This window comes from Rhinopithecus roxellana, chromosome 19, assembly GCF_007565055.1.
Source record: "Rhinopithecus roxellana isolate Shanxi Qingling chromosome 19, ASM756505v1, whole genome shotgun sequence".
Taxonomy (NCBI): Eukaryota; Metazoa; Chordata; class Mammalia; order Primates; family Cercopithecidae; genus Rhinopithecus; species Rhinopithecus roxellana.
The window spans coordinates 25,002,989-25,026,743 of record NC_044567.1 but is presented as its reverse complement, the minus strand read 5'-3'; the positions used below and the strand labels follow the sequence as shown (position 1 = coordinate 25,026,743).

The following is a 23,755-nucleotide window of genomic DNA, read 5'->3' as shown; positions in this document are numbered from 1 at the left end:
GGCCTCCCAAAGTGCTGGGGTTACAGGCGTGAGCCACTGCGCCCAGCCCCCTTTGCGTCTTAATGGCCTCACCGGCAAATGGGAATAATAGTAATATTATTAATTAATCCCATACCTGATGGGATTTTTATGGAAATTAAATGAGATAATCGATGTGAAGTCCTTACCACAGGGCCTGGTATATGACAAATGCTCAATAAATGTTGGAAGCTAGTGTTATTCTATGAATAGTCACTAGGGAAAACTAAATGGAAAGTGACAGAACTAGGGCCTGGCACCCTAACAGGCCTGGCACACTTGCTTGTTGCCCTTCTTTTTGGAGAGTCTCAGCAGTTGCCTTTGAGCCCTACAGCTGTCATCCGTGGTCTTTTGAGGCCTCTCATTGTGGAGTCGCTTGTTCCTTATCCCAGGGGGACCAGCAGGTCTCAAGAGGTAATGAAATAGCAGCACCTTCCACTGCGGCTCTCTGGGGCCTTACCTGCAGGCAGCAGCGAGGCCTCTCTGGAATGCCAATGGAAAAGCCTGTCCCTGCCTGCTTCCCTTCCAGTCTGTCAGGTGGTTACTGTGCCTCTGACCCACCCGAGGACCTCAGTCTGCTGTGACACAGCAGCCTAGGCGGCTGGCAGAGAAGTCCCTGGCCTGGACAGTGAAGCTGGAGCTGAGAATTGCTTGTCAGTTTGATTCCTTCTGTGACGCTTCGGGCGGGGGGCGGGGGAATGTTTTGAAGGAAACCACTTTCTTTATCTTAAAAAAAAAAAAAAACCAAAAGAGAATCTCTGATAACCTTTGTTTCCAAAGCACTCAGCAAAGCTGCTGAAAGGAGGGTTTGACCTGGTGACCCAGAGTATTATCTCTGGGGTAAGGGCTGTCCAGCCAAGAGGAGCTTTAGCTGTTTCCCTCCTCTCCCTGGCTGGACAGTGAGTCAGAGGAGGAGGGGGAGAGGAAGAGAGGAGGAGATGGCTCCGCCAGCTGCTGCTAAAACAACATCTGATCAGTCCGTAAACTCCCTCCCCTCCAGACCACAGTGATGTCAAGAGGCGGAGCAGGTGGTGCTGGGTCTCCCCTCGCCTTTAGTCCCTGACACTCTTGGGTCTTTGAAGGGGTAAATTGTGATCATCAAAAGGAAAATTCTCTATCTTTGGAGCCCGAGGAGCTCCTTTCCCTTCCTGTTAGGGTTGGCTCCACCAAGAGCAATTTTCTGTTTCCTCATGTATCTGTTGGGAAGCTAACTGTCACCTTAGCATCCCAGCCGATAAATGAGGAAACATGTAAGTGTTTCCTCACCAAAACGAAAAATCCCTGAGTGAACCCTTCTGCACTGCGCCTGTCATTTATTCCACGTTGCGTGAGCTCCTCTTACGTGTTAGACCCTGGGAATACAGTGGCAAACAGATGCAAGCTTTGCCTTCACTGAGCCTGTACCCAGTACCCTTTGGTTCCTGGAAGGCCTGGCACCTTAAAAAGCGGCTGGTGGTAGCAGAAATGAGGACCTCCTTCCTGAACCCGGCCCTTAGGGTTATCTAGGGCGGCTAAGAAACCAGCATTTCCATAGTGCTTTCCATTCAGCTTGCCTAATTTTCATGAGAGGCTGAAGTGCTTTCAGCCTTTTGTTTCCCTGACGTCCCTGCCCAGCCTAGTGGGGCAGCTGCCTGTTCTCTGATGCATCTTTGGAGGAATGTCTGTGTTCTCAGGACCAGGCCTCTCCCCACTGTTTACATTCCTGACCTTCTGAAAGCTGCCAGCTTTATCCACAGATGGCCTTTCCCCTTTAGATGCCAAATGTTCCAAACGACAGGTAGAACTCTGAGAGGGCTTTTATGGTTCATCCCAGACACATTCAGCTAGGAAACCTGAGAAGAGAGGAAGCCGGTGAAACAAGACTTCATGGAGCTCTTTGAAGCTCGAAGCCCCCGTATTTCTTGATTCTCCCCGCAGCGGGAGGAAAAAAAAAAAAAAACGCAAAGTGTGTCGGTGTGGAAGAAGAGTTCCTCCCTGTCCATCTCTTTCTCTATAAAACAAGAGGCCAACCTGCCCTGAGCATTGTGGGGGCAGGTGCTTGGAGAAAGGAAAGCCGATAAGATAAGGTCTGACAAATCTAGGTCACCCGGCTGCTGCCAGGTACCTGTGTGACTGGTCACCTTGAAACTGACAGGAGTATGGACTTTTGTGCAAGGCTCAGACTGGCTGATTTCCCATGCCTTTGTTTATTCAGTAAACATTAATTGAGTGCCATTATGTGCCAGGCCATGTGCTAGGTGTTACAGGTCCCTGTGTGCCTCTGACAGGCAAAAATCTCCTCCTGGATCCCAGGCCTGTAACCAGGGCTAAAAAAAGAAATGACTTCATTCAAAAGCCAGTTGGTTCACTAACTTCCAGAGTAGGGGCAGCCAGTCCCTTGGTAGAAGGGAGGAGCTGTTTGCAGTCTTGATTCCCTGTTCTTTGGGCTCCATCCAAAGGTCTGCAAAATTTTTTCTATAAAGGCCAGATAGTATTTTACGCTTTGCTGTACGCAGGGTCTCCACTCAAATCTGCAGCCACAGAGAATATATAAACAAATGAGCATGGATGTTTTCCAGAAAAACTTCATTTGCGAAACAGGTGAAAGGCCCAATTTGGCCCTTGGACTGGTTTACTTAGCCCTGGGTAAGATGATTAGAATGACTGTTGTGAAATGGGTGTTGGAGAATTAGATTTCTGTGATTTCAAGAGGAATCTCAAACCAGCATGGTGGCTTGTATGGAGAGTGTAGGTGTTGAGTCTCTGTGCTAATTGACAAGGTCTTAATTGACACCCTGGTGAGAATTCCATTCCATAGGCCAGACTTCAGCCCCAGCCGTCTAGCACCCACAGGTTCCCACCATAGGTTACAAGGCGATCAAGCCAGATAGGGCACATAGTTTCCTACAGTGTCATCACTGTAATGGGAAAACAGTGTGGGGCCCTGCTGACGGAGAGTCTGTGGCACCATTTGAAAAGCCTTGAATGAGGGTCAAGCCATCTCTGCTCCAGACTTGGCTTTGCACCAAATTTTCAGTGTGGCATTGAGCAAGTCACTTAACCTCCCTGATCACCCTGCATATATTAAATCCTACTGTATGAAGCACTGGGGATACAGAAATGAATGCAATGAAATTCTCTCTCTCTTTTTTTTTTTTTTTTTTTTTTTTTGAGACAGAGTCTCACTCTGTTGCCCAGGCTGGAGTACAGAGGCACTATCACAGCTCACTGCACCCTCAACTTCCCAGGCTTAGGTGATCCTTCCACCTTAGCCTCCTGAGTAGCTGGGACTGCAGACGTGCACCACCACACCCGGCTAATTTTTCTGTTTTTTGTAGAGATGAGGTTTCTCCATATTGCCCAGGGTGGTCTAAAATTCTTGGGCTCAAGTGATCCACCCGCCTTGGCCTGCCAAAGTGCTGGGATTGTAAGCGTGAACCAGTGCACCTGCCTGAAATTCTTGCCCTTAAGTAGCTTATGATCTAATGGGGAAGGCAGATAGGTAAACAGTGATAAAATGTAGTGAAACACAGTCATTGTTTCACTGTAAGTGGTTGTTCCAGATGTTACGAGGGTAAAGAGCAGGATGAATGTTGACTAAGATTAGTGTTTATAAGCATTTACTAAGTGGACAAGAAGACAGACAAGAAAGAGGAGTCCATTCTGAGCAGAGACAGAGAAACATGACACGAGGCCAAGTCCAGGGACCACAGGGAAGACAGATGGGGAGTCAGGGGAGTCTGTGCTTTAGGGAAGCAGGTCAAGGTGGATCACGCAAGGCCTAGAAGGCCAAACTAAGGAGTTTAGACACAGTTCTGGATGCTGTGAGGAGCTGGTAAAAGGTTTTAAGCAAAGGAGTGATAGGATTTTATTGAGATGGGATGAGAATAAAACATAGCCTATTTTGGAAAATCAACTTCGTTAGCTTCTGTAAACCATATATCCTTGAGCTTTGTGTGATTATACAATGTTGATGTTGTGGAGTGGTGGGCATTGATAACATGCCATAGCCGTTTAAAAATAGTCAGGCCGGGTCCCTCCTTGGTGGTGCCTTCAGCTACACAGCAAACAGGTAGATCACTGGCAAACAGCAAGCAGTCATAACTCTAAGAAGAGGGCCTTTGTTCATGGAGATCTGGGGGTTTGCAGGGCCTGGGCACTCTGTCTCACCTGACACTCCTGGCTTCCTGAGTAAGGCTCCCCAAATCATTGAAACCTGGCAATTGCAACCCCATGTTGATGAGTATTTGTCTGAATTTAAAGAGAGAATTCAGTTGCAGAATTCCAGTGGCTTTGATGTAGCCATGAGGTTTGGAACAGGGCCAAGTGAAGATGGAAATAAGTAGCTTCTGCAGTCTTTATGTATTTAGAGAATAATTGAAACAGGCATTGGAAAATGGGGATTCTTGGACAGTGATTCCCAAATCTGACAGTACATCAGAATCACCTGAGATACAAAGGCAGATCACCAGACCCCACCCCAGAGATTCCTTTTCTGAGGGTCTGAGAGTGATGTGGAATCAGGGCCCTGATGGCCGAGGGAAGCAGGCCAACTAGGACACAAGATCTAAGGAGACACTCACTCTCAGGGTGGTACAGTACAGGGTCAGCACCCCACTACAAGTGCTTCCGTTGGTCCTTCTCAGGCTGTCTGCTTGGCTTTGAAATCTCCAGGTAACGCCCTGGTAACACTTGAACGAAACATGGCACCCCAGATTGCTTCTGCTTGTTTCTTTGCTGTTGGTTTCAATAGGGTTTACTGGCCCATCAAGCCATGGCACACAGAGGAGGGGCACGGGTGGCCCTCAGCAGGGGCAGAGAGTTATCCTTCCTTAAGCTGTTTGCTGATTAACTCCCTTCTCTGCTGAAACCAGACAAGAAGAGGAACTCAAGAGTCAGCAGGGCTCAGAAGCCCCAATTAATGTGTAGTCCAACTGGGTCGGGGGAGTGACCCTGTGCAGTAGCCCTTTTTTGTTTTTTTGTTTTTGTTTTGTTTTCCGCAGGGGCGTGTGTGCCCCAGCTTACTAGAGTTCCGCACACTGGGAGGAGGGATTCCAGCCCCCGGCCGAGGGAGTTAGAGCTCCTGTGAAGCACATGCCTGTCTAGTCAGTCCCTTCCTCCTTGGCCTGCTGGCTGGGCTCTGGCTGGTGTTAAGTTGCCCCAAATACCCAGTCTCCTTTTTCACATCCTTAGGCAAAGATCCCATGGCCAAGGTGCCCTTTCGGCTTAGCTTTCCCACCGGCTGCTCGCAGACAGATAAGCTTCTGACAGTAGGGAAGGGGGAAGGTCCAGAGGTGGGTAGGATGCTGAGCAGACCCCTTTGTCTGCAGGCACAGTGGGCTCTGCAGCTCACTGTTGGATGGGGCAGGCACTGGGTGGTGACCAGCTGCCTGTCCCCAATCCTCCACTTCTTTAGTGGCAGGTGGAACATGGCTTGGCTGGGGCACAGTCGTGCATAAGCTCAGGCTTTACCTTGGGATGGAAATTGGAGGCTGAGTTTGTAAGTGTGGAGAGGCGAGGAAACTGTGTTTGGGTGAGCTGGAGAATGCAGGGGCTGCCTGAGCCAGGCTCTGTCTCTGCATAGTCTGCCCTGGCTGTGCCAGACTCCCTCTCCAGACCTCAGAGATGTTTCATTCCTTGGGCTGGGTTGAACTGAGACGTAGCACTGCTGCGAGACAGGAGGGAGAAGGAGCCAGTGGACAGAATGTTCTCATGCCTGGATGCACCAGCCACAGCACAGGCTGGGGCCTTGGGAATTAAGATGAAACCTCTCCCCTTTCTTTAGCCAGTCAATATCTTTAGTAACAAACGAGATTACTGCCTGGATGAACTGGTTTTAATTTACCTTTCTAAAGTGATAAGTGTGCTTAAAATGAAAATGGGAGTGACGAGGAAGTTTGCACAGTTCACTTCACTGGGTTTGCACAGTTCACTTCACTGGTCTCACTTCTTTGGGGGAATGAACATGAACTCCTGGACCTGAATTCCCACCTCCTCCTCTCTTCCTGTCACTTGCAACCAAAGCAAGTATCTGAAACCTGCTGGCTATAGGAATTATTACATTATGTGGAGTTACTTGATATCCCAGACAGTCCCCAAGGAGAGGTCCCCCATCACGGCTTCCAAAGATAACCTTGGATGTAGGTACCAGAGTGACAGAACCCAGAAACTCGACCTCTGTGTATAAGTTGGTCTTGAGTGCCCAGAGGCTGTTTTAAAATGTGTACAGAAAGGTAGCAATTAAATGTTTGTCTTGGAATAACCCTGGCCTCTGAATTTTCCCAGAAGCCCTAGCCTAGGGAAGATGATTAAAAATAGATCTGAGTAGCACTTCCTGCTTGGCAGATGGCTGATAGCAAATGCTAGACTTGCGACTGACCTTTCCTTTCTGAAATCTCCTCCGTTTCCATGATGCTAATTGAGTCCCTCTCTAGGCCTAATCAAAGACTCCTTAGCTGGTTGCAAAAAAGAAAAATACAAAAACCATGGCTTGCTCTCCTGGTTGGGCTCAGTTCATGGAGCAACATGAAAGTGCTGGAATTTGCATGGAAACACCCCCTCTGTGGTCTAACTGGCTGGTCCTTGTTTAGAAACTAACAAGTTCTGCTTTCAGATTTACTGCCCAGTGCTGCTAAGGATCCCACACCCTCTCCACTCCCTTCAGTAAGGAAATATTTGTGCATTGAAGAGTGGTAAGAATGCCCTGTGTTTAGATGTGGGCACAATGGACAATGCTCACCACACAAAGCAGATGCCTAAGAGAGGCAGGGGCTTTGTAAGATGTGTGTTCTAGGACTGACTATCCCCATCCACTGTTGCCTTTCCTCATACCCAAGGTGGTGTGAGAAGTTAGAGGAAATAGTGCTTATGACAATGCCCTGAGGCAGTATCAAACCATGGAACACACAGTGTGGTGTTATTATTACTTTTTAATTTTTTGAGACGGGCTCTGTTGCCCAGTCTGGAGTGCAAAACCTCCACCTCCCAGGCTGAAGTGATTCTCCTGCCTCAGCCTCCTGAGTAGCTGGGATTACAGGCACGTGCCACCACACCCAGCTAATTTGTATTTTTAGTAGAGACGGGATTTCGCCATGCTGGCCAGGCTGGTCTCGAACTGACCTCGTGATCCACCTGCCTCAGCCTGCCAAAGTGCTGGGATTACAGGCGTGAGCCACGGTGCCCAGCCTGTTTTTGTTATTATATGTTGCAAACATCTCAGGGCCACCATTGATTTCTCCTCGAGTTGTTATTCTCTGTAGGAAAGAGATGGGGATGTAGCTGGACTGTACTGAGGAGTCCTTAGCCGCAAAACAGATGCACTTCCAGCTGCTTAATCACTATAGATGGAGTAGGTCGCCGGGGCTTCTGCTGCCTTTCAAGGCCTCACAGCCTCTTTGACCTTACTTCCTCTTCATGAAAGCCCTCTGCTGTGATCAGCCCTCCTACAGCGCTCTCATCTCCTCCTGTCCCATCCATCTTCTCTGAACTCCTTTAACAACCATAATTTATTGCCACAAATTATACTGCTTTAGACTTAATGTATTTTAGTCCCGTTTTCTAGGTGGCTAGATGGACTAGCTGTGTGCTCTCTGCGGTGCCCAGCAAGGCTCTGGACATGGCTGTTCATTAGGTATTTGTTGATTTGTCATCACGGAGACACAATATTTCTTCATTTGGCCCTATCACAGCATTCTGAGCCATTCCCTTCTTATTGGACACTTGGGTTTCCCTCTAATTTGTTACCGTCGGAGATTGCTTTAGTGTGACACAAAGCTTTTTTGCTCTGGAGATTATTTTCCAATGCTTGATATTTTGCAACAAGTCGGGCACTTGCGTTGGCCAAGAAAGATTGAGCACCCAAATAAGTAGAAGGGGGTTTATGTTTCTGTGTCTCAAGATAGGAGTCTCAAGGAATGATCAGATAAGGTCGGTCATCTGATGAGCAGAAAAGACTTGCTTTTTACGCAGATAAACAGGAAGTTTGAAAACACAAGAGAAGTCTGAGTCAGAAATGTTCATTTAATATGCGAGGCATCTATTCTCTTGAGAATACGGACTCACAGAATGTTCACCCTTGTAAGAGACCTTGCTCAATCCCTTCATTTCACAGATGATGCAATCCCAGTTCAGAGTATCGGGGATCTCGCTAAGGACACCGTCCTAGTTGAAAGCAGATGATCTAGCCTTGCCTGGCAGGGGTGGAGTGGGTAGTCTGGCTGTTCTGACCCAGTTATGCTCCATTTCTGGAGGGAATACTGAGAGGCATCAGTGTGTGCTCTTGCATCTTGGCAAGCACCCTATGCTCAAATCCTAACAATTATATGCCCATGTCTCTTTCATAAGGCCCTTCGGCTATGAGTTCTTCAATCCCCACCATAATTCTTACCACCATGACCTTTTCAAGTAACATTGTCTCTTCCTTGATCCTGTTTCACATAAGTCTACTCCTAAATCCAGTCCCGGAGGGTTGGAATAAAATGGTTGAAGGTGAATATATGCTAATGCGCTCACCGGAGGAAAGCCTGATGTTGGACAACTGCCACAGCAGGGACAATCATGTAAATCTATGTACTTTGGTTTGTGCATGCAACCTGAAGCCCAATTAATTGTTTCAGTAAGGCCTGGTGCTTTGATTAGCATTAGAAGGAAAGTGTAGGAAGTGTCTAGGGAACACCTTTTAGTATGAAATGAAAAAGAGGTATAGAAAACAATAGTGAACATAGTCAGACCAGGCCACACAGGGAAAATTTGAAGGGACGGATAGGAAGAAGGTGGATATTGTTATCCCATTTCACAGATGGGGAACTCTTGACCCAAAAGCTGAACAAACCAAGAGGACATGGCAGAGAAAGTGCTAGAACTGGGAACTGAACCTAGTCAGTTTATCCAACTGCATAATTCTTTCATTCTACCAAGCTACTAAACTGGAGAAGTTACGTAGTAGGAACACCTCATGTGGGAGAGATAAGAGCTTTAAATCTATAACCTGAAGTGTAACGGTGCCGAGGATCTAAAGATGGAGGAATCAGAAAGCTCTAAGGAGAAAGAGCTCAGCTCACATGAGGAATTTTGGCATCGTCAGAATGATTGGCAGTAGAATGGGCTTCCTCAGGAGGTAGTGAGTTCTCTGCCCCTGAAAGTATTCAAGGAGAGGTTTGGTAGAAATGTGGGGGAGAGCCATGCTTCAGGTGCATGGTTGACCTTTACGGGTAGGGAGGGGTCTTTCAAATCCCAGTATCTGTGAGTGTATTTAAAACTGGATAAAGTCGTGTGTGTATGTTTTCCTTTGAGATCCTCCACTGTACCCAAACTATAGCCCACTGCATGAGATTCTAGTGGCCTGTAATTACTTAAATATTTCTCTTTACCACTCCTGAAGTATTCTTCAGTATTCTTTGCTAGTTCTTTGCCGTGTGGTCCTGGTGCCAAAGAAAGAAGGGATTTAGAGTTTCTTAGCTTTTAATTATTTGTTTCCAAGAGATTTTAAATTAGAATCATTCATTCAGTCTTGAGATGAAAAAGCTGTTTTTAGGCTGGGACTCAGAGGGTATTCCCCTCGGCGGTCCTCAGTCAGCCTTAAGCATTGTAGGTGTACAAATTTATATTATCTGTTCACTCAAGTTACCGAACTCTGGTGAAGTGATTCAGAGTAACACAACTCACAGGAAGTTAATTGGGAAAATGCAATTCTAATGCATTAATTTACAGTGGAGCAGATCATCCTGAAAGCTTGGACTGTATGTTGTCTTTGTTGAAGATAAACCCACTTGAGCGAGAGAATTAAATTTAGGACATTGCTAAGTCAGTATGGAATCAGAGCAGAGAAATTTGAATAGCCTAAGAGATTTTCATAACTTCTGACAGATCGATCCATCCTTCTTCATCAGAGAGACAGACTTTCCCAGTGAATACCCTCTAGAAAAATTTTGGGACTTAGAGTCAAAAGCTGTGGGTTTAAAGTTCTGACCTTGACTTACAAGCTGTGTGAAACTGGGGAAGTTTCTTAAACAGTGCTGGGCTTCAGTGTCCTCTTCTGTCTTGGAGGTTTTATCAGTTCACATGTGAAAATGTTTTGCATTTTCTGGCATACTATATACCTGTCAGTTTTAGTCTCATTCTGTTTAGGCTCCCTTCCTTTTAGGTGGTCATTTGGATGGCACCTCCTTCATGACCCCATCTTCATTCTCCCCTGGACTTTAGAGCCACACTGCCTGGACCTCTGTCATCATTTATTAATTGTGGGTTTGTTTTGTTGTCGTCGTTGTTGTTGTTGTTGTTGTTTGAGATGGAGTCTCTCTCTGTCGCCCAGGCTGGCATGCAGTGGCGCGATCTGGGCTCACTGCAACCTCTGTCTCCCAGGTTCAAGCGATTCTCCTGCCTCAACCTCTCTAGTAGCTGGATTACAGGCACCCACCACCACATCCGGCTAATGTTTTGTATTTTTGGTAGAGACGGGGTTTCACCATGTTGGCAGACTGGTCAGAATCTCCTGACCTCAGGTGATCCGCCCGCCTCAGCCTCCCAAAGTGCTGGGATTATAGGTATGAGCTACAGCGTCCGGCCAGATTGTTTGACCTTAGGCATATTTCCTAGACTGTCTTTGCCTTACTTTTCTCATCTGTAAGGTGGGAAGAATGATTGTACCTACCTGATTTTCATTGTTTTTTGTTGAGAGGATTAAGTTACTTTGCTTGGAGTTACTGTTTGAATCCTGCCTGATACATGGTAGTTATCATATGAGTGTGAGCCATAACTGTTATTTCATAATTTCTTTTTTTTTTTTTTTTTTTTTTTGAGACCGAGTCTCGCTGTCGCCCGGGCTGGAGTGCAGTGGCCGGATCTCAGCTCACTGCAAGCTCCACCTCCCGGGTTGACGCCATTCTCCTGCCTCAGCCTCCCGACTAGCTGGGACTACAGGCGCCAGCCACCTCGCCCGGCTGGCTTTTTTGTATTTTTTAGTAGAGACGGAGTTTCACCGTGTTAGCCAGGATGGTCTCGAGCTCCTGACCTCGTGATCCGCCCGTGTCGGCCTCCCAAAGTGCTGGGATTACAGGCTTGAGCCACCGCACCCGGCCCTATTTCATAATTTCTAACTCACTTTTATGAGCCACCTCAGTCTCATCTACAAAGTTTAATTTCACTGTAGTGATTGCTTATTAGAAAGTAGCTGGGCATGGTGGTGCGTGCCTGTAATCCCAGCTACTCGGGAGGCCGAGGCAGGAGAATCGCCTAAACCTGGGAGACAGAGGTTGCAGTGAGCCCAGATCGTGCCACTGCATGTCAGCCTGGGCAACAAGATCAAGACATCATCTCAAAAAAAAAAGAAAAAGAATATTTTCAAAGCAATCCCCTCTGTAGCGTGTGGCTTCCATTGTGGAGGGTGGCTTTCTCAGGCCTTTTTTGCCTAGATTGGTTACAAAGGAAGTCTTACTTTGGGGGTCGATAGGTTTTGCCCGCTGACTTCATAGGCAGCCTTTGAAGTATAAGAACATTTTCATTTGCCAGTGCCCATTTGGCTTTGGGATCAGGAATGCAAATTGAAACATAAGTGAGGAAATTGGTATTTGTTCTTCCTAGGCATATTAATTTACATATCATTTTTAACTCTAACAATTGTTTTCAAGGGCCCAATGGCTTTGAGAGACATTTGAGCTCCAGTATTTCAGCCCTCCTGATGATTCTGGCTTATATTTGAACTGAAGAGGGCCCAGCTCTTAATGACTGACTGCCATCGTGTCCTGGCACCACCCTTAGTGTCTAACTCAGAAGCTAGACTTCCTAAACAGACCTGGTGAGGATGACTTGTTGGCCTCTCTTCTGTAGAGGATGGGGATATCTGATCATGGCCATCCCGTCCTCTCCATCCTTCTGGGTGAGGCATTGCTTCCCATGCCTCACTCCTTCTCTGCAGGATGCTGAGAGCTGGCAGCATCTGCTTTCCCACTGGCTGCATGTTTACCTTGGCATCTGCTGTTCTAACCCCATGCCACAGACTAGAGAGGTTTATCCTGCTCCTGGTTCAGCAGAGAACAACCACACTGCCCAAGCCCCATTTGAAGCCCTTAGGATAGTTGGAAGAGGTGTAGGAGAGGAACTTATGGGGTCTAAGCTGTAGGGGGATTTGGAAGAGTCTGGGGAGCTCTGACTGAACAGCCTGGCCCCTCCAGACTAGTTACGCAGCTCCCATTTTAAAGCCTGTGCTGGTGTGAAGGGAAACGCACATTTATTAAATGCTTTTTATGAGCCGCATTTGGTACTTACTATACACACAATCATTTAATGCAAAATCGTTTCATCTTCACCATGTCCCTCTGGAATAGGGTGTTATTGAATCGGCAATATGTTTCTCCCTTCTGTAGAGAACCCTGAGGCTCAGAAGGATTAAGTGACTGGCCCAATGTTACACAGCTAGTGAGGGCTGGATCCAGTCCCTCTCAGGCTCCAAAGCCTGCATCCTTTCCCTTGAATATCAGGCAACATGACACCATGAGGCAACAGATCTCATAGGATCTCTCTCTGCCCCATTCCCTAGGCCCATCCCTGAAAGTGGCTTAGTTCCCCTAAATATTTCTGATACCTTGTCACTGAGACTCCTAAAAGGACTCTAAAAGGGCCCAGTTCGTGTAGGTCAACAGGAAGGGAATTTGAAAAGTCTGATCATTAAATGGCTTAAATCCCAGGGCCTCCTCCTTGCTTTCTTTCTTTCTTTCTTTCTTTCTTTTTTTTGTTTTTTTTTTTTGTTTTTTTTTTGTTTTTTTTTTTGTTTTTTTTTTTGAGACACGGTCTCACTCTGTCATCCAGACTGGCATGCAATGGCGTGGTCTCAGCTCACTACAACCTCTACCTCAAGCAATTCTCATGCCTCAGCCTCCCGAGTAGCTGGGATTATAGGTGCACACCACCACGCCCAGCCAATTTTTTGGTATTTTTTGGTAGAGACTAAGTTTCACCATGTTGGCCAGGCTCATCTTGAACTCCCTGACCTCAGGTGATCCACCCACCTCAGCCTCCCACAGTGCTAGGATTATAGGCGTGAGCCACCATGCCTGGCTGAATCTCTCCCTTTCATCAGTAAAACACCAGCACCCAGGCCCCCTCACCACCTTTTGTTTTCACAGTTTCAAGCATCATGAATGTTCCCATGCTCTTGGAATTTTATGACTCCACACAGCAGATATTTCCTCCTTTAGAGCCAGTGGCTTCCCTGCCCCTCCCTCCATCTGTTGAGGGAATGTGTGAGTGAATGGAGACTACCATAGCTCAAAGCCACAAGAGGAGGGGCCTTAAGAAAGCCATCCTTTCGCCCCTTGGCTTTTTTACCCCCATCTCAAAGGTTCCTAGACAGGTATGTGACAGTCTTTTTAAAATCATAAGCATATACAGTGGCTTTGTTCTATTCTAGTCTTTACTGGTGACCTATGTCCCCATGTGGAAGACAAATAGAGTCAGGAAGTTCTTCCTTTATAATTAACTCAAGTCCCTCATTTCCGTCTATTTCCTCTTGTTCTTATTGCAGAGAAGATGGAATAAATCCCCTTCAGTCTTTCCTCTTAGCTAAATGTTCACAGCTTCTTTCAGTTGCACTCGAGTTAACTTTGTTCTTTATCATCACCCCTCTCACTTTCTCCATATGCATCCTCAAGGCTGAAATCCAAACAGGATCTAGGACTGTTTTGCTTGGGTTCCAGCTCTTTGGAATGGAGCCTATGGCTTACTTTGACCCAATATGGGAAACCTCACCAGGCCTAGCCATGGTTGGAGAAAAGAATGGAAAAAGGACTGATCTGACCCTTCCCTACAGAATGTGAGATCTGTTGAGTTGTTGGGGTTTAGCCAACACTCAGGGCAAAGGTTTTACTAATCCTCCTTTGTATCTCTACCTAAACATTTCTGATGCCTTCTCACTGAGACACCTAAAAGTACTTTAAAGGGTTGAAATGTATAGTGCCTTGAGCAAATCCATAGAGACAGAGAGTAGATTTATGCTTGCCAGAGGCTGGAGGCAAGGGAGATGGAGGCTGATGGCTAATGGTGTGTGATTTCTTTTTGGAGTGTGAAAATGTTCTGGAAATAGATAGTGGTGATAGTTGCGTGACCTTGTGAATATAAGAACCACTGAATTGTCTACTTTAAAAGGGTGATGGTAACGTGAATTACATCTCAATTTTCAAAAGCTCAAGTTTATGTTTGTACCAATAAGTTTTTTTTGTTGGTTGTCTTTGAACTCAGCACATCAATAAGTTTGGGGTTTTTGTTTTGTTTTGTTTTGACAGGGTCTCACTCTGTCACCCAATCTGGAGTGCAGTAGTGTGACCTCAGCTTACTGTAACCTCCACCTCCCAGGTTCACGTGATTTTTCTGCCTCAGCCTCCCGAGTAGCTGGGATTACAGGCATGCGCCACCATGCCTGGCTAATTTTTCCATTTTTGGTAGAGACAGGGTTTTGCCATATTGGCCAGGCTGGTCTCGAACTCCTGACCTCAAGTGATCCACCTGCCTCAGCCTCCCCAAGTGCTGGGATTACAGGCTTCAGCCACCACGCCTAGCCTAATGAGTTTTGTTTAAAGCTGTATAATAGAAACATTCTAACAGTAACAAAGTATATAGAGTCTTGAAGTTTATGAAGCACTTGGTAAACAATATCTAACTTCTTCTTTTTTTTTTTTTTTTTTTTTTTTTTTTTTTTTTTTTTTTTTTTTTTGAGATGGAGTCTTTCTGTGTCTTACAGGCTGGAGTGCAGTGGCGCCATCTCGACGACCTTTGCCTCCTAGGTTCAAGTGATTCTCCTGTCTCAGCCTCCCACGTAGCTGGGATTACAGGCATGCATCACCACACCCAGCTAATTTTTGTATTTTTAGTAGAGTCGAGGTTTCGCCATATTGGCTAGGCTGGTCTCGAACTCCTGACCTCAAGTGATCTGCCCTCCTCGGCCTCCCAAAGCACTAGGATTACAAGCGTGAGCCACCACGGCCAGCCCTAACTTATCTCTTATACAGATCTGGTGTGAGTGAGAGCTATTTTGTTGTGCCTGTTTTACCGACTAGAAAATTGTGGCTCAGAGAGGTTAATGAGCTTCAAGGTAGTAACATAGCTAGTATATAGCACAACCAGGACTTGTACCCTGGCAATATGACTCTTTGAAACTTGTGCAGGTAACACTGTGTATGAGTGGTAAGTTGAGGAAGCAAGTGCCAGGTGCTTTAAGAGAGGTGGATTCACAGAAAATTGTAACTGGAAAGTCTCATGGGGAGCTTCAGTCCCATCTCTCCATTTTGATGGAGACATCAAATTGCAAAGTGGGGAAGCCTTGCCTTTGGGCATAATAGAGAAAGAGGGAGACCAAAGTCACCAAAGAAAGAGGTTTGAAGAACCAAGTAGGTTAGAGTCAATCTTTTCATCTCTGTCCTCCAGGCTCCTGAAAAGGCCAAAGAGGGGAGGTAGGGACTTTTTACTCTGTGCTTCATTTACCTCACTTACTGTTCTCAGCAACCCTAGGAAATGGCCATGATTTCTACTTACAGATGAAAAAGATGGAGCAGCTCAGAGGTTAACTAACTCTTTCAGGGTCAAGTGGCTAATAAGTTGAAGTTGTAAAGCCAGGACTTGAACCTGAATCTTCTGATGCCAAGACTAGATCCTCTTAACCTGTGCAGATATGCAAGGGGTCACCTAGTTCCCAGGTGTTAGCTGGTGAGGCAGGTGGGCGTCTGCTTCCCCGATCTCTCTGCACCTCCTGAGGGATATGCTCGGTGGCTAATGGTTGATCTTCCTAGAGAGAGAAGGGGGCCGAAGTTTGAGAGGCTCTGCTCCTCTGCTGGACCCTTCATGTAGGGAGAAGCCTGTTCAAGTGAATAGGACTCCAAGGTGAGAACCTGTATCTGTCACCGGGGGAAGAAACTCACACGTTTGCTCTGTTGCTGTCTCCCGCTTCAATCCAGAGTATTCATTTTTCAGTGGTTCTCCTACTTTTAAAAGGAGTTTCTGCCTTCCAGACTTGCAAAGGGGCCCAAAATCCGTGGTTTTGGCTACTAAACAGGAAACTCAAAGCCCTTTCCATTCCTTTGAGCTGGCTGGAAGGGCTGGGCCTGGAACTATTACGTTACTTTAAAGGACAGAAGAAAAGTTTTGTGCGGCTTAAAAAACAAAACAAAAACCCTTTCCTGGAGGCCTGCACACCAGCCTTGGTTGATACACAACATGGAAAAGAGCTGCCTTGTTGCCTGGCAGTAATGACAGCAAACAAATGTGTCTGACAGTCTGTTTGGCATCTCCTGGTCTGAAATTCTGTTTGCTTTATTCTAATTGCTTCCTTAACTTCCTTTCTGTCTCCCCACCTTCGGTACCACCCTCACTCCAGGGAGTGCCAGGCCGTGCCAGGCAGGGCTGGGCCCCACAGGATCCAGTAACCCAGCTGGGGCTATTCTTGTCTGTGTCTATCTGCAAGAAGCTTGTTGTTCTCCATGGCTGTTTTTCTCATCATAATTGTTGACTTGGCAGGGGCCCCAGAATGGAACCCATGATGGAAAAGGCTTCCAGAGCTCTGCCTCAAAAAACACAGCTGATCCCGAGTGCCAGGCTGAGGAAACAGAGGTTCATAGATAGTGCTCCTCACGGGAACCTGAGTGGCTGTGGCCACCAGGACAGCCCTGAGAGGGGGTTCAGTACCCTTTGTACGTGTGGGCCTCTCCCAGCAGACTCTCTCAAACCAGGCCTGGAGGAAGCATTGGAGGTGCCTCGGGGCCTGGCTGGCATTTCTCTGCTCTGCCACGTGCCCTCCCCCACCCCAACTCTCTCTAGGAATTCTAATCTGTGTCAGGCCAGAGAAAGTGACTCTTAGGACCAGCCTGGAAGCAGACAGGAACCCCCAGAACATTGGCCTTCACACTTTTAAAATGGCATACCCCTATCAGTAAAATGTTTGAGCATAAACTCCTAATATGTATATACTTATTTATAAATTACATATGTGTGCTGCCATGTAATATGTACATTGTAAGCATACAGTTTTTAATGAACATTTATATAATTTAAATGGATGAAAGAAAATAATTATAAAATTGTTTTAAATTTTATTGAAGGTATATGTGATTGGATATACTCCTTTAAAAAAATCTTGGTTGATCACTTTCTGATACAGTAATTCAAAAGACCTATTCTAATGAGAGGGTTGTTCTTGAAAACTCTCAAGAAAAGTGGTTTTTTGATTTTGGTTTTGGGTTTTTTCTGTAAAGATGAGGTCTCACTGTGTTGACCAATTGGTCTCAAACTCCTGACCTCAAGTGGCCCTCCTGCCTCGGCCTCCCATAGTGCTGGGATTATAGGCATGAGCTATCACACCTAGCACTGAAAAGTATTCTTACGATATTTCAGAATTATCCTCACAAACATAATTTTAAAAAAAGAATTAAAAAATATGAAAATGAACAAAGGTTCAAACCCCTCTGAAACTCTTTGTGTGGAATAGTTTTAAATCAATTAGGGAATTGCTTACAATTCCTAATTGTACAGATATAGGAATAGAGTGTGCAGGCATAGATTTTAGAAATGACTTATTATTTTACAAATTTATTAATTAAAAAAATTTTTAATTTACATACAGTAAAATTCACTCTTTGAATATGAGTCATATGAGTTTTAACATAGATAAGTCTTAGGACCTGGGCGTCTTACAGTCTATTTAGTTGTACAGTCTTATAAATATATAGTCTAATAGTGATTATAAGACTTTCTTTTCTTATAGGGCCTAAGAGTACGGTTCTTCTGTTACCAAGATAACAGATCAATTCCATCTCTCTCACTAACTTTTATAGTTAAACATTCTTTTTACCAATCTTCTTAGCGTAATGTGTTTCAAATTCATCCATGTTGCTCTGTATATCAATAGTTTGTTCCTCTTTGTTGCAGAATAGTATTATATGGATATACCAGTCTACTTATCCAGTCACCATTTGAGACATTTAGGTTGTTTCCAGTTTGGGGCGATTATGAATTAAGCTGTTAAAAACACTCTCATACAGGTTTTTGTGTGAACATAGGCTTTCATTTCACTTGGGTAAGTGAAATTGCCAGACTCATTTCCAAAGTTGCTGTACTGTTTTGCAATGTTTGAGAGTTCCAGTTGCTACATATTCATGCCAACACTTGGTTTTGTCAGTTAAAGAAAAAATATTTAACCATTTTAATGTGGACTGATTCTGATGAAGTTCAGTTTATCAGTTGTTTTCTCTTTTATAGATTGTGTTTCTGGTGTATCTAAGAACTCTCTTCTAACACAAGGTCACAAAGATTTTCTTCTGAATATCTGCATTTCAAATTAATTTTTGTACAAGCATATCATTTTTTAGCCACAAAAAAAATATAAGGTAAAAATATTGACAGAAGCCAGTTCTCTCTATAGCGCAAGGTTCAGGTACTTTACCATAAATGAACCCCTTTGTAGTACTCTATCTTATATGCAAAACATTGCAACGATCCTGTTATTTAAAGATCTTGTTTTTCAAAAAAATAAGATTAGCCTTATTCACAGAAACAGTGGTGTTCACTGTACGCTGAAAGCAGAGGCAGAAGAAGAACACCTTTGTCACCTCTGACCCCCACAGTGGAGCCCCTTCCTTCCAGATACCTATACATACAGGACACATGCCAGTCCAGGGAAGGCCTAGTGGCAATCCATGTATTGTAACCGTTTAGCAAAACTTAGTTTTTAAAGATAAAATATATAAAATGAGCTAGTGTTTCCTTGCTGCCCTGGGGAAAAGGGTTGTCTTGCACACCTTGCTGGGATACCGCTGCCCTGGTAAGTCTCACAGTGTTGCCTGTCTCCCTGTATTTCTAATTGTGTCTGGCAGAGAGTCAGTGATCCAGGGATGAGAAAGAAGTGAATGCATTATTCAAAGCCTTTCTCTGTCATTAATGGTGAAGCTCTGTTGCTTCCTGTTACTTTCCTGTCTGCTTTCTTCTGGAATTTGTTTCCCAATAGCCACCTTCTTCTAAGCTCTGAACTTGAAGGTCTTAGCAAATGTTTCTTGGAGGATGACATTTCAAATTACCTGTAACTTAGGACCATGGAATAATAGAATATAATTTTGAAGCTAGAAGGGGATTTGACGGGCAGCTAGTTCAAATCTCTTATTAAAACCAAACCAAAAAGAAATGAACTGTGATATCCATAAAATAGAATACTACTCAGCAGCATAAAGGGAATAAATTGTTCATATGTTCAACATGGATGAATCCTAAAAGAATTGTGATGGCCGGGCGCGGTGGCTCAAGCCTGTAATCCCAGCACTTTGGGAGGCCGAGACGGGTGGATCACGAGGTCAGGAGATCGAGACCATCCTGGCTAACATAGTGAAACCCCGTCTGTACTAAAAAATACAAAAAACTAGCGGGGCGAAGTGGCGGGCACCTGTAGTCCCAGCTACTCGGGAGGCTGAGGCAGGAGAATGGCATAAACCCGGGAGGCAGAGCTTGCAGTGAGCTGAGATCCGGCCACTGCACTCCAGCCTGGGCGACAGAGCAAGACTCTGTCTCAAAAAAAAAAAAAAAAAAGAATTGTGCTGAGTGAAAAAAGTCAAACACATATACACTGTAAATGAAAATACATTTCATTTATTTTAAAAAATTCTAGACTGGTTGTGGTGACTCACATCTGTAATCCCAGCACTTTGGGAGGCCAAGGCAGGCAGATTGGGTGGATCGGTTGAGCTCAGGAGACCAGCTTGGGCAACATGGCAAGATTCCATCTCTACAAAAATTCCAAAATTAGCCAGGCACGGTGGTGCACCCCTGTAGTCCCAGCTATTCGGGAGGTTGAGGCAGAAGAATCACTTGAGCCCAGGAGATCAAGGCTGCAGTGAGCCATGATCATGCCTCTACACTCCATCCTGGGTGACAGAGTGAGACCTTGTCTCAAAAAAAGATTCCAGAAAATATAAATTATAGTGACAGAAAGCTGTAATCACCTATGAATCTATAAATGGTAAGAGGATTCAGAGGGGAGGATTCAGAGGGATATGAGGAGATGTTTGGGTGTGATGAGCAGTTTAATCTTGATTGTGGTGATAGCGGTATACTTCAAATATATACCATTTATTATGTCACTTATAGTTCAGTAAAGTTGTTTATAGAAAACGAAAGAAACTAGAGACAATTTAATTGACTCAGAATATGTAATAAATGACTACTGTGTGCCAGATGCACATGCTTACGTGTCGGGCATTCAGAGAGAGATTGTAGACATGGCGCACGCCTTCAGGGAGCTCACAGTCTACTGAGGGAGTGAGATAAATAAACAGATGATTTCAATCCAGGATGCTAGTGCTAAGACAAAGGAAAACAGGCTAGGTGCGGTGGCTCACGCCTGTAATCCCAACACTTTGGAAAGTTGAGGCAGGTGGATTGCTTGAGCCTAGGAGTTCAAGACCAACCTGGGTAACATGACAAGACCCTGTCTCCATAATTTTTTTTTTAATAGCTGGTTATGGTGGTATGCACCTTTGGTCCCAGTTACTCAGGAGGCTCAGGCAGGAGGATCGCTTGAGCCCAGAAGGTGGAGGCTGCAGTGAGTCACAGTCACACCACTGCACTGCAGCCTGGGTGACAGAGTGAGACTATCTTGGGGGGGATAAAAAGGAAAGAAAGAAAAAGGAAACGCAGGGAACGTGAAGAGTCCAGAACATGGGTGTCATTGGGTGCCACCCATGACAGGACACCCATGAGGCAGGACAATCACTTGAACTCAGGAGATGGAGGTGCAGTGAGCCGAGATCGCGCCACTGCATTCTGGTCTGGGTGACAGAGCAAGACTCCATCTCAAAAAAAAAAAAAAAAAAAAAAAAAAAGAATTTTGTCTTTCACACTGGCCGGCAGCACTGATCTCTGACGTCCTGCACATCTGACAAAAATGGTTGTCTCGCGTGCTAATCTGAGTCCTGTCTGGTGCTCACCTACCCTCTGGTCATCTGTTAGCCACTCACCTCCTTGTTTGTTGGTTGCTTTTCAGGGCAGACTAAGATATTAAATTCAGGACACCGTTGTTAGGCCACATTAAAAATGCAGGCAGCAGTGCAGAACATGGCTGGCTCATGTCAGGCAGGCTTCTCAGTGTAACCAGAGAGGGAAAACATGGACAGGGCCTGTGTTAATGAAAGCAGATGTCAGATTGCACGGCAGGCTCTGGCTCCTGTTTCTCCTGTTCCCTGCCTCCCTCCAGCCAGAAGAAAGAAACCCCTGTGTAAAGCTAGAGGTTAAAGTGGAATTGCTGCTTCATGAGCATTTCTGTGATGCTGAGATCGAGTTGCTTACATCTCAAAAGAGCTCCTGTGCTCACATTTAGGATTGTAAACTGTCATGGCACTTAGAAGCTTCTAGAAGGCATGACAAATGATGAGTGTGAGTTGGATAGTTTATTCTTGGGTTGGGGATTTTTTGCTGCCTTTGTTAGGGCTGGACCAAGAGGCCAAGCAAAAGAGCTTGTGGTGGTTTCCATGCCTGGGCCAGCCTGGGAAAGCTGTGGCCAGCACAGATGGCTAAAATCAAGTGGGACCAGGAACGCCAATGCGGATTAATGATCTCACGTGAATTAATTGTATCAGGCAATGTCAGGAGGGAAGAAGTTTTTAATGACATGGTGGGTTTGGGTTTTTTTTATTTTGTCACCTGGGCTAGTGAAAACAGTCCAGTGGGCCAGATCAAGCTTTGTGGCTCTGTTTATTCTGCCATCTTCCCTGCCCCCATGCCATCTGCCAGCAGCACCATTAACTGGCTCAGTACTCCCTTTTGCTGTGTCAGTCCTGGAAGGTCATGCTTATTGCGATTGGGGTCAGTTTCCCAAACGGGTGGGTGAAATGGATGTCTAACTATCGATTTGTTTTCTTGCATTTCAGTCGTTCCAAGGAAGTCAAGGACGAGCATACCTCTTTAACTCAGTGTGAGTGCCTCTGAATGGTACATTCCTTGTGGGGTGCAGATTCGAGGGCTGGGAAAAAGCAGTCCTTGATGATGATTAAACAATGAACCCTGCCTTCTCTGCCACAGTAAAACTCTGTGGAGCATTACTCTCCACAATTGGTAGTCAGTTACCTTTGGGGAACATTTCTTGCCAACATCTCTGGCTAAAAATAATATATTCACTACACTCCCCTCAGAGGGCACATCAGAGGACTGTAGTCCCACAGGGAAGAAGCTGAGGAGATTCTGAGAGCCTCAACATGGAGGGCTCATAATGAGATCTGAGATATGTCACTGGGGAAGAGAATGGGGTGAATAAGACACCAAGATCTGCCATGGGACCTAAGGAGGAAGGAAGGCCCACTTCGGGCAGATGCATAGTTTCCAGGGCCCTCAGCCATTTCCGGGCACCAGGTTTATCACCTCTTGCTTGGGAAGGGAACTTGAAGCCCACATAAGCCTGATAAACTGTAAAAATGGAAATCTGGCCTGTGGCTTGAGCTGGGCACCCTGTGAAGGAGTAGATCCTGTTCAGCACCCAGGGATCACTCATTCCTGTATGAGGACCACACTGTGCTGCCATGTGTGGCATCTTCAGCGTCATTCAGTCCTCAGTAAGCTGTGAGGACCTGTGCCTGTGGCTGTGGACTTCACAGTGTGGCTGTCAGCTTGTCCCCCTAAGTCACAGATTGAAAGTATTTGTTAGAAAAATTAAAATTTTAAGCAAACTCTCAACCATAAAGATTATTTCAGTAGACCCACTCCACTAGAACTTGCAGATCTGAAATTCCTTCCAGCTGAGATAGTTCCCTGTGGCCACCTTTTGGGGATTGGTTTAGACCTGCTCAGCTCAGGGTTGGCTCCCTTTGGGGCAGCCTTGCCCAGTTAATTTTTGCTGGAAGCTCAGCTTGAATGACTGATGTGCGTGTCACTGACTACCCACTCTCTCTTTTTGTGCCTCAACATAGAGTTAATGTGGGCTGTGGGCCTGCAGAAGAGCGAGTGTTGCTAACAGGACTGCATGCAGTCGCAGACATTTACTGTGAAAACTGCAAAACCACTCTGGGCTGGAAATATGTAAGTATAAAAGAGCCTGGTTGGTAGAGGGCTGGAAGGGAATTGCCAAGAGCCTTATGCCAGAAGAACATGTTCTTCTACTGACTTTCCATGGCCTTGTGGGATTGTCTTAGACCAGGATAGTCACCTGTCTACCACATTCATTCTTTCCTTTCTGTTGATATATTTCCCTCCTCCTATTCATTCCTTCACACCTACCCCTGAGACACACACCCCTTTAGATGTAATAAATAATAATAGTAATGGCATATAACCTTTCTCGACAGCTCACTATATGCCAGCCATACATCAGCAGCCTTAGAGGTTAGGTGCTATCTTCACCTCTATTTTATGGATAGGGATACTGAGACTTAAGGAGGTTAACAATATGTCCAAGGCAATCTAGCCATTTAATAGCCACACCAGGGTAGGAATCCATGTAATATTCTTTTATTTTTTATTTCTAAATTTTTCATTCTCAAAGGAGGCGACCATGTAGTAGTATTCTGACACAGAGCCCATGCTCTTTTTTAAATATTAAACAAATTTATTTTATTTTATTTTATTTTATTTTGAGACAGTTTCGCTCTGTCGCCCAGGCTGGAGTGCAATGGTGTGATCTTGGCTCACTGCAACCTCTGCCTCCCGGATTCAAGCAATTCTCCTGCCTCAGCCTCCCAAGTAGCTGGGATTACAGGCATGCGCCACCACATCTGGCTTATTTTTTGTATTTTTAGTAGAGACAGGATTT

General features: G+C 45.4%; 1 protein-coding gene across 3 annotated transcripts in view; it reads left to right on the top strand.

Moving 5' to 3' along the window:
* The window catches only part of YPEL2 (yippee like 2), a 64,027-nt gene that overhangs the window by 31,998 nt on the left and 8,274 nt on the right, over positions 1 to 23,755 (top strand). For all 3 annotated transcript variants that reach the window (XM_030923385.1, XM_030923386.1, XM_010376819.2), the window contains exons 3-4: positions 21,885 to 21,928; positions 22,917 to 23,025. In XM_030923385.1, the coding sequence (XP_030779245.1) occupies positions 21,885 to 21,928; positions 22,917 to 23,025 (153 nt within the window). The remainder of the gene's footprint in view (positions 1 to 21,884; positions 21,929 to 22,916; positions 23,026 to 23,755) is intronic.